General features: G+C 49.8%; 1 protein-coding gene across 1 annotated transcript; it reads right to left on the bottom strand.

Moving 5' to 3' along the window:
- Positions 1 to 3,369: 3,369 nt before the first annotated feature.
- On the bottom strand, positions 3,370 to 6,708 carry LOC118970650 (left-right determination factor 1-like). The gene is made up of 4 exons (XM_037008984.2): positions 6,333 to 6,708; positions 5,284 to 5,530; positions 4,923 to 5,165; positions 3,370 to 4,590 (listed from the first exon to the last, which is right to left on the bottom strand). Exons 1-4 carry the CDS (start codon positions 6,580 to 6,582, stop codon positions 4,227 to 4,229), a joined length of 1,104 nt encoding a protein of 367 aa, XP_036864879.1. The 5' UTR covers positions 6,583 to 6,708; the 3' UTR covers positions 3,370 to 4,226.
- Positions 6,709 to 13,306: the final 6,598 nt, after the last annotated feature.

Raw genomic sequence — 13,306 nt, 5'->3', positions numbered from 1 at the left:
TCTTAGGGCCTCCAGGTCTCCTTCCTGGTCTATCTCTTAACAGCAGGCTCATCTCTTTTAAGAGTGAAGGTGATGAAGGGAATAAGGGAGACTCCTGAGCTCCTCCCAGCTAATCAAATGGCAAGTCCACCAGATCCCTAACATTTTGCAGACATTGTTACATTTTTTTGTCATTACATCAATAATCCAGTGTGATTGTAAAAAGAATTAGAAATTCTATCAAATGAGAGAATGAACATTGCCTTTAATCCTACAATCTAAAGAAAACCAATATGACTCATTTGGAATATAACTCTAGACTTCTTTTTTCCTTTTGCAATCAGGCTCATTTTAAACTTGATTTTTAAAAAGAAAATTATTTTATTTTTTACACTTTTTAAATTGATGTGTAGTTGATGTACAATATTATATTGGTTTCAGGTGTGCAATAGTGATTTGATGATTATATGTATTAGTAAATGTTTGCCATAATAAATGCTGTCAATATACAAAGATATTACAGTATTATTCACTATATTCCCTATGCTATACTTTCATCCCCAGGACTAATTTATTTTATAAATGGATGTTTGTCCCTCTTTTTCACCTTCAACTATTTCACTGCCCTTCCCCCCACATTGCAGCCATGAGTCTGTTCTCTGTGTTTAATAGACTATTTCCATTTTGTTTGTTTTTTCATTTGTTTTTTTTAAATTCCACATACAAGTAAAATCATATGTTATTTGTCTTTCTCTGCATGATTTCATTTAGCATAATATCCTCTGGATTGATCTATGTTGTCTCAAATGGCAAAATCTCATTCTTTTTTATGGCTGAGCAATATTCCATTGTGTATGTATACCATATTTTTATCCATTAATCTATTGGTGGACACTTAGGTTGCTTCCATGTCTTGGCTATATGGTAAACAATGCTGCAATAAATATAGAAGCTCACATATCTTTTAATTAATTTAGTCACATAAATTAGTGATTTTGTTTTCTCTGAATACATTCCTGAAAATGGAATTACTAGGTTATACAATGTTTCTATTTTTAGTTAAGCTTAATCTTTAAAACAAGTATGTGTTCATGTTTATGTCAACAGGTCAGTTTGTATGTAATAAATATGCAAAAATCAAAATAACTTTATTTTAGGATGGTGGGATTTGGATGGTTTTCAGTTCACTCAAAATTACCTTTAATGTTGATACTTCATCTTTTATAAGTCAAAAAATATATAATTACACCTTACTTCTAATAGAATTTGGTTTATTGTCTATTAACTTTCCATTGCTGCCATAACAATGCACCATAAATTTAGCACTTGAAACAAAGCAAGTTTATTATCTCACATTTTGTAGGTGAGAAGTCTGCATAGGTCCAGTGGTTTCTCTCCTCCAGGTCACTCTGACCAAATCAAGATGCCAGCTGATTTGGGTTGTTATCTGGAGGATCTAGGGGAGAACTGGCATCCAGACCCACTCAGGTTATTGGCAGATTTTGGTTCCTGTGGCTGTAGTACTGAGATACCCTTTCCTTGCTGGTCGTCAGTTGGGAGTCATTCTCACCTTCTAGAAGCCACTCATATTCCTTGGCTCATTGCCTCCTGGTACTTACAACATCATCTTCAAACCAGCAATGGCAGGCTGAGTCCTCACGCTTCAGATCTCCCTGATCTCCTCGTTTGCCTCTGTTGGTTGGCAACCTTGTAGGGAATTTCCCAGGTGTAATCTGAAACCAGCACCCATACATGGAAGGCAGGGAGAGACAAACAGAGAGGTAGCCACTCCAGAGGGTGGGTGGCAGGTGTAATAAGCATGGAAACTCACAAATGACATTTGTGTTGGGCAACCGCAAGACCAGTGGACCTGTCCACCAGCCCACCAAATCTTCAAAGTTTATATTGAGGCCTTAGAGGGGTTTAGTCACATATACTATACTATCCAGATGGTCTCAACACCACATCACTATCTCAAGGCTGTGTCCCTGGGGCAGCCTCTAGCAACGTAAAGGCAAGCAGATTTCACTTCTCATGGACAAGAGGGGATGAAGAATTTCTGGCTGCAGGGTCCCACTCACAGGTCAGCCAGAGGTCATATCCTCTTCATGACCTCCAGCAGCCTCATCTCTCCTGTCTCCAGCCAGAGAAAGTTCTTTGTTTTGAAGGGCTCATGTGATTAGATTGGAGTAATCTGAGATCATCTTCCTATTTTAAGGTCTGTACCTTAATTGCATCTGCAAAGTCCCTTTTGCCATGTGACATAACAGAGTCACAGGCTTCAAAGATTGTGGGAAGGACTGCAAAACATGGATGGATTTGCAGAGAATGTTCTGTCTGCCACACCGTATCCCTGTGCTAATGAGCACATCCTTACATCTTGAAATGAAGCCAATCTGAATTTTTTAGCTCCCATGGGATGATTTAAGTTGGCCCATCCTTGCCACTGATTGCATGTGACTGGCTGGGAGTCCACAGAACTTTTAGAGCCACAGATATATCACGGAGTAGCTGGTAGAATTCTTTAGATGACATTGATGTCCTTGTAGAGAAAGCAGCTCTCTGCCCTGAAACTCAAAATATCCTAAGTGGAAAGGCTTCCTTCTGATATCTTATGGAGATGATCTAGCCATTTACAAATCAGAGCCAAATCATCTCCTACCTCCAACAACGTTCTTGCCATGTCCTCAAATCCTGGCTGTCCATTTTTTCCTCCAATATTCAGTTGCTGTTAATTAGTTTTGTGGGTAAAAATAGAGTCCGTGAATTTCAATAGCCAGGCATAAGGAAACCCAGCTGACTGGGAAAGGTAACCTGCCATATGTGACAGCTTCCAAATGACGTGTTAACTACTGTCTATATCAGCAGAGCGTGCTTACTGGGGCATGGTGTGCGAAGGACTTTTTGGAACCCATTCCATGGGGTAGAGATTCAACAGATTCACATTGCCTCAGCCTTGATTTCTTCATTTGATTAATACCTAGCTCTAGGAATTAGTTGCAAGTATTAAGCAATACAATTGTATAAAATTGCCTACCACAGCACCCTGATTCATAGTGAATGCTCAGTAAATGTTAGCTTGCTTATACACCATTGTCACCACTCCCACTCCTGCTCTATCCTCATAAGCACAGTTGCAAGGGTTAAAGTGCTTTCTAAAGAGGTGGTATATGTGAGTAGTGGTTTACAATACTAATTGTGGAATGAGAGGGGGTGTGAGCATGAAGATACTGTAAATTAAAGTGTAATCTAATCTTAGTGCAGTCTTCAGCGTCCTCTAGAGGAGAGTCGCTGTCATATCACCTCCTTTCTTCTTGTCACTTTGCTCTCATTCCCTATTATTGCTCCCCTCTCTCTAGTAAAGGGTACTAGAAACTAAATACAGAGACACAGAGTGAAACATCACTTTTATTTCAGCACATTATCTGCATTCAATTGTTTTTTACTAAATTAAAGGAAAAGTAAATACATGTGGGTTCTGGGGATAAGTTCTCTAAACAGGGAAATGACTAAATATGTGCAGGCAATGCTGGGTCTCTGGGGGTGCAGAGGAGTGGGTGGGTTAGGGCTGTCTGATCTCCAGGGCAATGAAGTTTTAGAGCTGAATCCCAGTTCTTCCTTTTTAAGAGGAAACGGTGGCCTAAAGATGTCTGCATTTGCTTAAGTTCATAGCTGTGGCCCTGTTAGATCCAGAAGCCAAGTGTCCTGATTCCCTGTTCATTGCCTCTAGCCAGTAGCCCTTCATCCTCTCTCCTAGCACTCCCTCATGGGAACAGGACCCAAGTATGTTTACAGAAGTCCATAATGGGTCAATAATTGGGGGAACGAGGGTTCTTTTTTAAGTCTCCCTACCTAGGGGGAGCAAAGGGATGGTCTTGCTTTGTTTTACTTCATCATATATAGAGCAAATCAATCTCATCCCAGTCCTCATCATAGGGTGTGCTGTCCCACACTCAGCTGAGAATTTTCTAGGGAACAGATGCTACCAGCCGGCAATCTGCCCATGCTCAGTTACATCCTATAACAAGTAGGCCGGGATTTTCCTCTAGAGCTCAGCAACCCAACTTCCATTAGTTACTCATGTAAGTGCTTGTGGGGTGGTGTGGGTGATGGACAGAAGGACAAGAAAAGGAAGAACACACCGGGAAAGGTAAAATATGGGCATTCAAACTGGGGCAGGGGTGACTTGCTAAGTAGAAAATTAGGATCTACAGTAGGACCTGCTTCAGTGCATGAGTCCACCTGCCCTACGGCTCCAACTTCCTTGGCACTGGCGCCCCATCTGAGGCACAGCTGCACTTCTGCACCCTCATGTTGGGTAGGCTGACCACCTGCGGCCTGAGCCTGCCCCCCTCCTTGACGCTGACAATCATGGGCAGCGAGGTCATCTCCGAGGCGACGCACTGCCTTGGCCCCAGAAACGGCCACTTGAAGGTCAGGGGCTCCGGAGGCTGCTGGCAGGTGCCCACACACTCGTAGGCCAGGAAACCCGGGGGCTCCAGGACCCAGTGCTCAGCCCACTTCATGTCCTGCAGGTCAATGTACATCTCCCGGCGGCAGCAGCGGGTGCCCACGGGCCCTGGCTCCTCAGGACCACAGTTGCCCTGAGCTCTGTGGGGCAAGGAGAGGCAGGGGCACTGGTCAGCTGGGAGGGCCGAGGTCAAGGGCCCCGGAAGTTGAGGGGTGGGGCGCGGCTAGTGGACCGTCTCGGAGTGAGATTCATGATCCATCTCTCATTGTGCCCCTAACTGCAGGGTGTTTGTGATGAGGGTGGACAGCTAGAAACAACCAAAGAGTAAATCCTAAGTGATACCACTCCTCAGAGGCAGAGGAGACCTTTTCCGTGCTAGTTCTTCCCCAGGGTACCTGCGGAGACACCGCCCCAACCGGCTTAATTCCCCGCTAGCTGGCCCGTGGGCTCCCGGCTGACCCGCGACGCCTACCCATAGTCCCTGAGGTCCAGAGCGTGCAGCTCCAGCTGGGGCTCGCCCTGCCCCGCGGCCCGCGGCCCCTGAGAAGCGAAGCGGACCAGCTGGTGGGCGCTGGAGGCCAGCGGGCCCAGGTGCTCCCTCTGCACTGACACCTGCAGCAGCAGCGGCTGCCGGGGCCGACTCAGCTGCTGCCAGAAGTGCACGGCCTCCGTCACGTCGAAGGCCCTCCAGCCGCTCTCGTGGACGGACACCAGCCTGCGCCACCACACGGACACAGGCCTGAGCGGAGGGCGACCCGCGCGGCGGCGGGGACTGGGTGGCGTCCCCGCCCCTCGGGGTGCCCCGCCCCCGGCCCCGCCCCGCCCCGCCCCACCTGGAGTCCACCAGGGAGGTGCGGTTCGAGCCATCGTCGCGGACGTGCAGCCACTGGACGGTGACGCGCGCTCGGTCGCTGCGCGGGGACAGCCGCTCGTGCCTGCGGAGCGCGGCCTTGGGGACCGGCTCCTGGAAGAGGCGCAGCACGGCCTGCACCAGCTCGCTCTCGGGCGGCAGTCGCTGCTCCAGGTGGAACACCAGCAGGTGCGCGGAGGCTTCGGACGCCAGGAACCTGCCAGCCACCTCTGGGGACAGGGCCGGGGTCAGGGGAGCCCTCCGCACTCGGGGGGTGTGAGGATGGCAGAACCACAGAGTGGGTGGCCAGGCGGGAGAAATCGGCCCCTGTCCTGTCTCCCTGGGCCAAGCTTTTACATGGGCATGTCCCTCGGGTCTGGGACCCAGTTCGTACAGTCTACCCGCAGCAGGCAGGGGCCGCTCTGGCACCCAGAGCTGACAGGCCTACCTCAGCTGACATTTAAGTGTCAGAATCCTCACCTGGGGCACCTGCCTTTGGGGCTGGCTCTGGAGGTGAGCCCCAGGCCCAGGGGGTGATAGGCTGAATGGAATTCAAGCCAGCCTTGTCCCTGACAGCTGAGTGGCAGGTGTTACACTGTAGTTAATTCTTCGGTTACCCATGAATGATCTCTCCATGATCATGCACTTTACAGTCACAGCCCCAGGAGACCAGTCAGACATCATCATACCAATGTTGCAGAGAAGCGAGCAGGTTGGGAGCCTTATTTTAAAACCAATTGCTCAAGGTCAGGGAATCCCAGAAACCCTGGCTCCCCCCCAGCACTGAGGCAGAACCGGGCTGCATCATCCTCTCCACCCTCCTCTTCTCTGATGCCTCCACTTGGGCAGCGGGTCCCAGGGGCCCACCTCCTCCCGACCCTGAGATATAGGGCCCTTGGTGCAGGCAGAGACCAGACCAGGGACCCCGCTCAGCCACCTCAGAGGCAGAGGTTCCCCCCACCCGCGTGGCCCCTGGCCCTCGGGCAGCCTCCCCCTGCAAGGACCAGGCTGCAGCAAGGGAGGAGGCCTCACCTCGGAAGTTTTGGCTGAACCTCTTCCCTCGGGATCGGGCTCCGTGGCCTCGCTGCAGCAGGGACACGTACTGGGCCCTCACGTGGCCAGGGGTGTCTAGCTCCTCCACATTGGCCTTATCCAGGGTGGGCACCTCCCTGAGGTGCAGCTGCTGCAGCAGGCTGCCCAGGATCTGCTCCCCTGTCAGGGCCACCCCGGGGCCGGCCGGGGGCAGCACCCAGAGTGCCCAGCAGAGCCACAGGGGCCTCATGGTGCCGTTCGGGAGGAGCAGGAACGGAGCAGAAGTGTCCCTGGAAGAGGCTCCAGGAGGGGCCCAGCTGGGTTGCTGAGAGCCAGGCTGGCCAGCTTTATAGGCAGCCCTGGGCTGGGCGTGGGTGGAGGGAGGGAGGCTGAGGGGGAGAGAGGTCACACCCTCAGACCTCCTGGGAGCTCAGCAGCCAGACTGGTCCGTGAGCCCGAGGTGGGGGCTGTCTACAAGGGGCACAGAGGGCTGTCTCGATGTCACATCATTCTGGGGCCTCACCACTGTCTGGGTAGCTCAGTAATAGGTTCGGTGCCTGTTGAATTTCCCTGGTCCTACCCTAGTCCTAGTCTTCGAAAAAGCAAACTTGTTCTGTAAAAAAAAAAAATGAGACCTTTTAGCCAGCTCTTTAAATCTCTTTCTTGGGGGCTAGTCTGGGTCTTGATTTTTTTCATCAGGAGGGAAGGAGGGAAAGGACTCTGCATCTTGCCTGTGCCAGGCAAGGCCCTAAGCAGAACACTCCCACAGGAACCCCTGGAGTCTGCCTCCTCAATCCCTCAGCCCTGCCCACTCCTCTCCACTGTCCTCAGGAGACCTTGTCCACCCCAAGACAGAAGGAAGCTAGAGGCTGTCACGACAGGAAATCTCATGGCTCAGCTCTGTGGCAGTCCCAGGAAAAGCAAATTTTCCAAGTTTCTTTGCAATCACATGACTGCCTTCAAAGTGAGAGTGCCCCTCCACAGTGACATCGTTCTGGGGAGCACTTTTCATGGGAAGCCTGGCTGCTGGCTCACACTGCCAGAGCTCAGTTCAAGTCCAGGTCATGCCCAGACATGTGCTGAGGGACAGGAACCTGGAAAGCAGAGGCCAGTGCTGCCCAGAGTCATGTCCTGTGTGAAGCCACAGGTACGGAGCCCCCTGGGCAGGGAGCCCCCCATGCCCCCTCACATGCACATTTTAGACTGGCTGGGTTCAAAATGAGGCCTGCTGCTTGCTGGCTGTTTGGACTGCTAGCAAGTTCCTTAACATCCCAGTGCCTGCTTGCTCACCCAAAGGAGGGGCTGGTAGTAATCGGGTCCACGTTGCAGGGCTGGCATAAAGAGTAAATGAATCAGCATGCGTAAGTTGTTCAGCTTAGCACCCGGTGCCTAGTGTGCCCTGGATAGGGTTTGTAAGCCCCCTGTAAGGGTTTGCTGTTGTGTTATCCACACAGTCATTGCCCTCTGGGGGATGATGAGAAGTGCAATCCTCTCCTGAGTGCTCACTATGCACCAGGGATTTTTCTGAGCTCTGAACAAGTATTCACAACAGCCCTGGGAGGCAGGTGTCAGATGGCCCACATTCCATGTGCACAGTCAGAGCCTGGTGAAGGAAACTGTCCCGGCTTGCTCAGCAAGTGGAGGGCTAGGTTGTTCACTACAGGCATCTGTCCCCAGAGGCCCTTCCTGGCACAGAGATTTGATGATGTGCAGGGGGAAACCCTTCCCTAAATGTGACAGCCTCACTTCCCATGTTCTGTCACGGTTGTTCTGTCCTCTGCAAAGGTGGTAGAGGACAAGAGCTGGTTGAGGGCCAAGGGGCCTGGTGGGCAGGGAGCATCCTGTTTCCCCTTCCTCTGCCGTGGGTGAGCTGTGTCACTGACAGGTCTCTGGTGCCAACTCTCTGCCTCTGTGCTGCTCACATTCAAGGCAGAAGAGCTGAAAACCTGGTACTCAAGGCAGAATTGTCCCTGCATGAGAGCCCAGGGACATCATGCACTAATTGCCACCATACATATTTGCATATGCGCATGTGCCTATGTACAAGAGGGGTTTTAGTAGTAAGGGGAGGCTTAGAACTGGAGGAAGGGGAGGGCCAAAAATAATAACAATAACAGTAATAATCATAAAGGCCAATAAGCTGATGGGCTGCACACCATTCTGTTTTGTGTACTTTAACTCTTCATGAAAATTTTTTGCAGATTCTCTTCTTTTATTGAAGTATTATTAAAATAAAATATATTGGTTTCAGGTGTACAATGTAGTGATTTGACCATTATATACATTACGAAATGCTCACCATGCTGTGTGGTTACCCTCTGTCACCATACAAAGTTATTACAATATTCCCAAATGTATTTCTATGTACTACTTTCATCCTCATGACTTACTTATTTTATAACTGGAAGTTTGTACCTCCTGATTCCCTTCACCTATTTTGCCATCTTCCTACCCCACCAAACTCTTTTTCTTTTTAAATTGAGGTATAATTGACATATAGCATTATATTAGTTTCAGGTGTACAACAAAATGATTTGATATTTGTATATACTGCAAAATGATCAACTCAATAAGTCTAGTTAACATCTGTCAACCAATCATAGTTACAAACTTTTTTCTTACAGTGGGCAACTTTAAGATCTCTCTTAGCAACTTACAAATAAACTATAGTCCCCATGCTGTCCATAGTATCCCTGGGGCTATTCATTTTATAACCGGAAGTTTGTACCTTTGACCCCCTTGACCCCCACCCCTATATTAACTTTATCTTTGCAACAACTTGCCACATTGTTCCTATTTTATAGAGGAACACAGAAGCATAAAACTGTTACCTGACTTGCCCAAGGTTGTGCAGGTGCCTCTGCCTGAGCTGGGGTTGTTCAAAGAGAAGGAAACAGGAATTTGGTCAAATGTGATGCACCCAGGGTCAGAGTAAACACTGGCAGCTGATGGGGTGAGAGGTGGGAGGACTCTTGGGGTGACAGAACCATGGCCTCAGCTGCCCTTCTGCTCCCTCTCCTCTCCTCTCCCACTGCTGTTTCAGTGGAATTGGGTTAATTCACAAGAAGGAAACCAAACCCACCTTAGAACTTGTATCTCCGAGGTGGAAGGTCACCCAGAGTCTAAGACGTCACCTCTGTGTTGGGCCCTCCTGCACTATGTGACGAGAGTGACCACCTTCAAAAGAAGAGCTGTTGCCTTTCTTTGCAAGTGATTAGCGGGGAAAGGACTTTACTTGAATCAAACATTTGGGTCTTAAGTCAGGCCAAAAGGTGCAGAAGTGTCACATTTACAGGCAAACCAGGACCTATGGCCCTCAGTCCCTGAAAGCTGCTCTGGCTGGTATCCCATAAATATGCAGTAGTCCGCCACCCTTGCCACTAGGTGAGAGGAAGCCCTGTGGCTTATGACTGGCAGGATGGTGCCAAGGATGTAACACCAGGCTGCCCCTGCACACCATGGTCCCTCCCCTGGTACCCCACGTCTGGATTCCCGGGGAGCTCACAATGAGGCCTTGTGGGTCCCCATGCTGGTTTCAGCAGGGACCTGCTGTCACAGGGCAGAGGCAGGCCAGGCCTGCCTATGCTGCTGCCCCTGGACCAGCACATGCCCACATAAGGCTCTCTCCCACCTAGTAGGCATCTCAGGGCTGAGGACTCTGGGAACCCTGGGTGGTCAGGAGCTCACTCCACACCTAGGGTAAGGGACAAGTTAAATGGAAACCTCATTTCCAGAGAAGAAAGTTAAGTGGAAGGACCATCCTCTGCTGTTCTGTGCCTGCTGATGTCTCTCTGGTGCTCCTGGGCTGGCCTCCCAGCTCAGAGCTCCCCTCAGTCCTGAGCCCTCACAGGGAGGGGGATGCCCAGTCACTAAACTGCATCCCTGTTGGAAGACCAGACCTGTCTGCAAGGGTGGCTTCTGTGGGCTGGTGCTCAGGGACTTCCTAGGAGCCACTGGGTGTCCTGGCATCTGGTCCATGTTGGGAAACAGAAGCCCTCCCCAAGCTTGGTGACTTCCCGTAAGGGAGGGCCTGGGTGCGTTTGGCATCCCATTCTCCTCTTTCCTCTGCTGCTTTGCAAGATTAGGGGGCTTAGTGCTGAAATGGACTCTCCAGTTCATTCTATTCCCCAGGCTTTAGAGCTAAGAAAAAGGAGACTCAGACTAGTGACCACTTCCCCAAGCTCACACAGTGAGGACGGAGGCCTGGCCAAGTCAGGGCAGGCAAGCTGGAGCTGTCAGTCCAGGAGGGTCTGGGCTGGGCAGGGAGGTGGGAGCAGCAGACAGACAGAGGGCATGTCCCACAGACTACTGCAGCTTCCGGGATGCAGGCTCCTGGTCCTGAATGTGGATTCCAGCTGGGCTAAAGAGTTCTGCTGGGGAAATAAAATAAACAGGCAATTAGTTAGAGGCCCAAAGAACTCTATGTGGATTGGGAGGCTTTGTAAAGGACCCATTAGCTGTCAGGAGGGAGGGCCACTGTTTTTGTCATGTGGAGCTGGGAGCCAGGCCCCTGTGGGCCTAGGAGAGTCTGGTGGGTAGTCGAGGGGTCAGGTTGACCTTGAATAGTGGAAAAATCATAAAATTACTCTTCTGGCCTTGTGGGAGGGAAGGCTATAAAGCCATCTAGTTCAGACCTCTCTCTCCCAAGACTTTCCATGGTGAAAGAAGCCCATACCATGCCATGCCATGTTATTAGGGATTTAAAAACTTTGTGAAAATTAATTTTTCCAGAATATATTGTGAATGCTCTAAGTGTGATTGTAAAAATGCTGTACAAGAACACAAATGCTTTGTGCCCCTATTTATTTGTGGGCATGAATATACGTTAGTACCCAGGACCCTTAAAACCAGTCTCCTCCAACCCAGATGGCCCTCAGATAAGCCAGCCTTTCGACTTGCTGTGTCCTCTCCCGACAGGACTATGGTTTCTGCAGCAGATCGCCCCAACCTACTCTTGTCCAACCTGGCCTTTCCACACAGGCTCCAACATGGAGCCACAGTGCAATGACCTGTGGGGTGGGCTCCCCATTCCTCAGATCCCCTCACCCAGAAAGCTTTTCCACAATGTTTCCTGGTACCTCCCACCTCTACCAGGTTGGGGTTTGTTCCAGGGGAGAGCCCCTGGGGAGGTTTCTGGCCAGAATCACCTGAGGAGTATGTGCACGACAGCTTCCTGGGCCCCAGTCCTCCTGAACGGGCTTCACTGGGGCTCTGGTGCAGGAACCTGAATGGCAAAGCTCTCCAAACATGAGGTCTGAGCAGGAGGGTGAGGCTGGGTGGGAGAAAAAATCCTGCCCCTACCCTGAGGTTCACACCATGACTAATCGGCCTGTGTCTGAGTCCTCAGCTTCCTGACTGTCTGTGATGAGAGGAAAGAAAATGACCAGAAATAAAGTAGAAAAGAATTTTTTCCTGAGGCTCGTCTGGGCTTTCCCTGAAATTTCGAGAGTGAGAGCAGGCAAGTAGAAAGGATTTTTTCTGTCTTTAAATACTTGGAACACAATCATGTTATATGCAAATCATGTCTAATATTTGACACTCTGAAGTTAACATAATGTAGGTCAATATTTTCCTCTAAATTCCTGTATTTCCTCTATACTACCCTCTCCTGCAAAAACCCTCTGTGGATTTGCCCACTGCCTCAATAAACCTGAATATTCCCACTTTCAAGAACATCAGAGCAGGGGCTAAATGATACTTCTGAACCGTGCCTCTCTGCCACGCTGTCCCCTAACCTGTTACTTCATGGCATAGACACAGGCCCCTCCTCCTGGGCCCACCTGAAGGGTGTTCTTGGGCCCAGCCCAGCTGTCCTGCCCCACATTCTGGCCCATCCTGCCCTGTCCTGGGCCACCCCGTACTTGGCATTCTGGCCACTCACAGACCAGCCCCTTTACAGTCATGTATTGGCTCCTTCTTCACCTCTTCTTTACCTTTGAAATCTGGAAAGTCTCAGCATAAATTTCACTTCCTCATGAAAATCCTTCTCTCATATTCTGACCACCCCATCTCTTCCCAGTTCATCACTGTAACCTCTGGATACCTTTGATCCCTCATGAAAAGAGTTGGATGATACTCCCTCTTGGCATTGTGGAGATAGCGTTCACATCCAACTCTCCCAGTGGAACACAGGCTCAACAAAGAATGATGCCTTCTTGTTGATCCGGTAATCAGGCCTAGCATGGTGCCTGGCAAATAATTGGTGCTCAGACAGTATCTGCTGAGAGAGAGGGAGGAGAGAATGGATGGATGGATGAAACCCTTTTTGCTAAAACATTTGAAGTGGAGAATTGGAGACGAGATATTAGTCCAGATTAAGGCCAGTGTTCATTCAGGAAACTAGTAACCAACACATGCAACTTCAAACCAAAAAGACATATGCATGACTGATGAACAGACCACAACATGTGTCTCCTGTGCAGCCACCTAACCCCTGCTCAGCTTCCTCACAGCAGCACTATCTTGTATGCACGTCCAGGACAGTCTGAACCTGCAAGGCCCCGATGTGTGGTCACATGGGCAAATAGTAACATTTGCCTGTTTTCACCTGACACCATATGCTCACTGCCTCTCTGCCCTCAGAAACAGCCAGGGATCGCCAGGGCCAGAACTGCGACCCAGTTCTCCTGATTTCACATGATTCCTTTGTCCTTTCTTTAGGATCACCCTGTTTCCAATGGGAAATTCTTAAAGGTCAGGATCAGATTCTATCATCTAGGCTGTAGGTACTGAGTTCATCAGCGTGGAGCCAGAGTTGTAACCAATCCAGGGGAAAGCATCAGCAGAGGTCAGAGGTATTGATAATGAGGGTAATTACCCTATTCTCTAATCTCCAGCACATGGCTGATGAAGCAGGGAGGGAGGATTTACACATTCTGACAAGTAGTTGGAAAGGTGGGCTGAGTAAACAAAATACGTAATAACAAGCATGGAGTCATTTGGGAATCCATAGATTAGGCATGTCCTGCTGGGAC

Source organism: Manis javanica, chromosome 11, assembly GCF_040802235.1.
Source record: "Manis javanica isolate MJ-LG chromosome 11, MJ_LKY, whole genome shotgun sequence".
NCBI classification, from domain to species: domain Eukaryota; kingdom Metazoa; phylum Chordata; class Mammalia; order Pholidota; family Manidae; genus Manis; species Manis javanica.
Note: the sequence above shows the minus strand (reverse complement) of the source record. Positions and strands in the feature narration are given on the sequence as shown.

Excerpts from the sequence above, each read along its gene's own strand:
- LOC118970650 (XM_037008984.2), bottom strand. The coding sequence starts at position 6,582 with ATGAGGCCCCTGTGGCTCTGCTGGGCACTCTGGGTGCTGCCCCCGGCC. Across the intron at positions 5,166-5,283 it reads ACCTCCCTGGTGGACTCCAG|GCTGGTGTCCGTCCACGAGA; the intron begins GTGGGGCGGGGC and ends GTGGTGGCGCAG. Across the intron at positions 4,591-4,922 it reads CTGGACCTCAGGGACTATGG|AGCTCAGGGCAACTGTGGTC; the intron begins GTAGGCGTCGCG and ends CTTGCCCCACAG.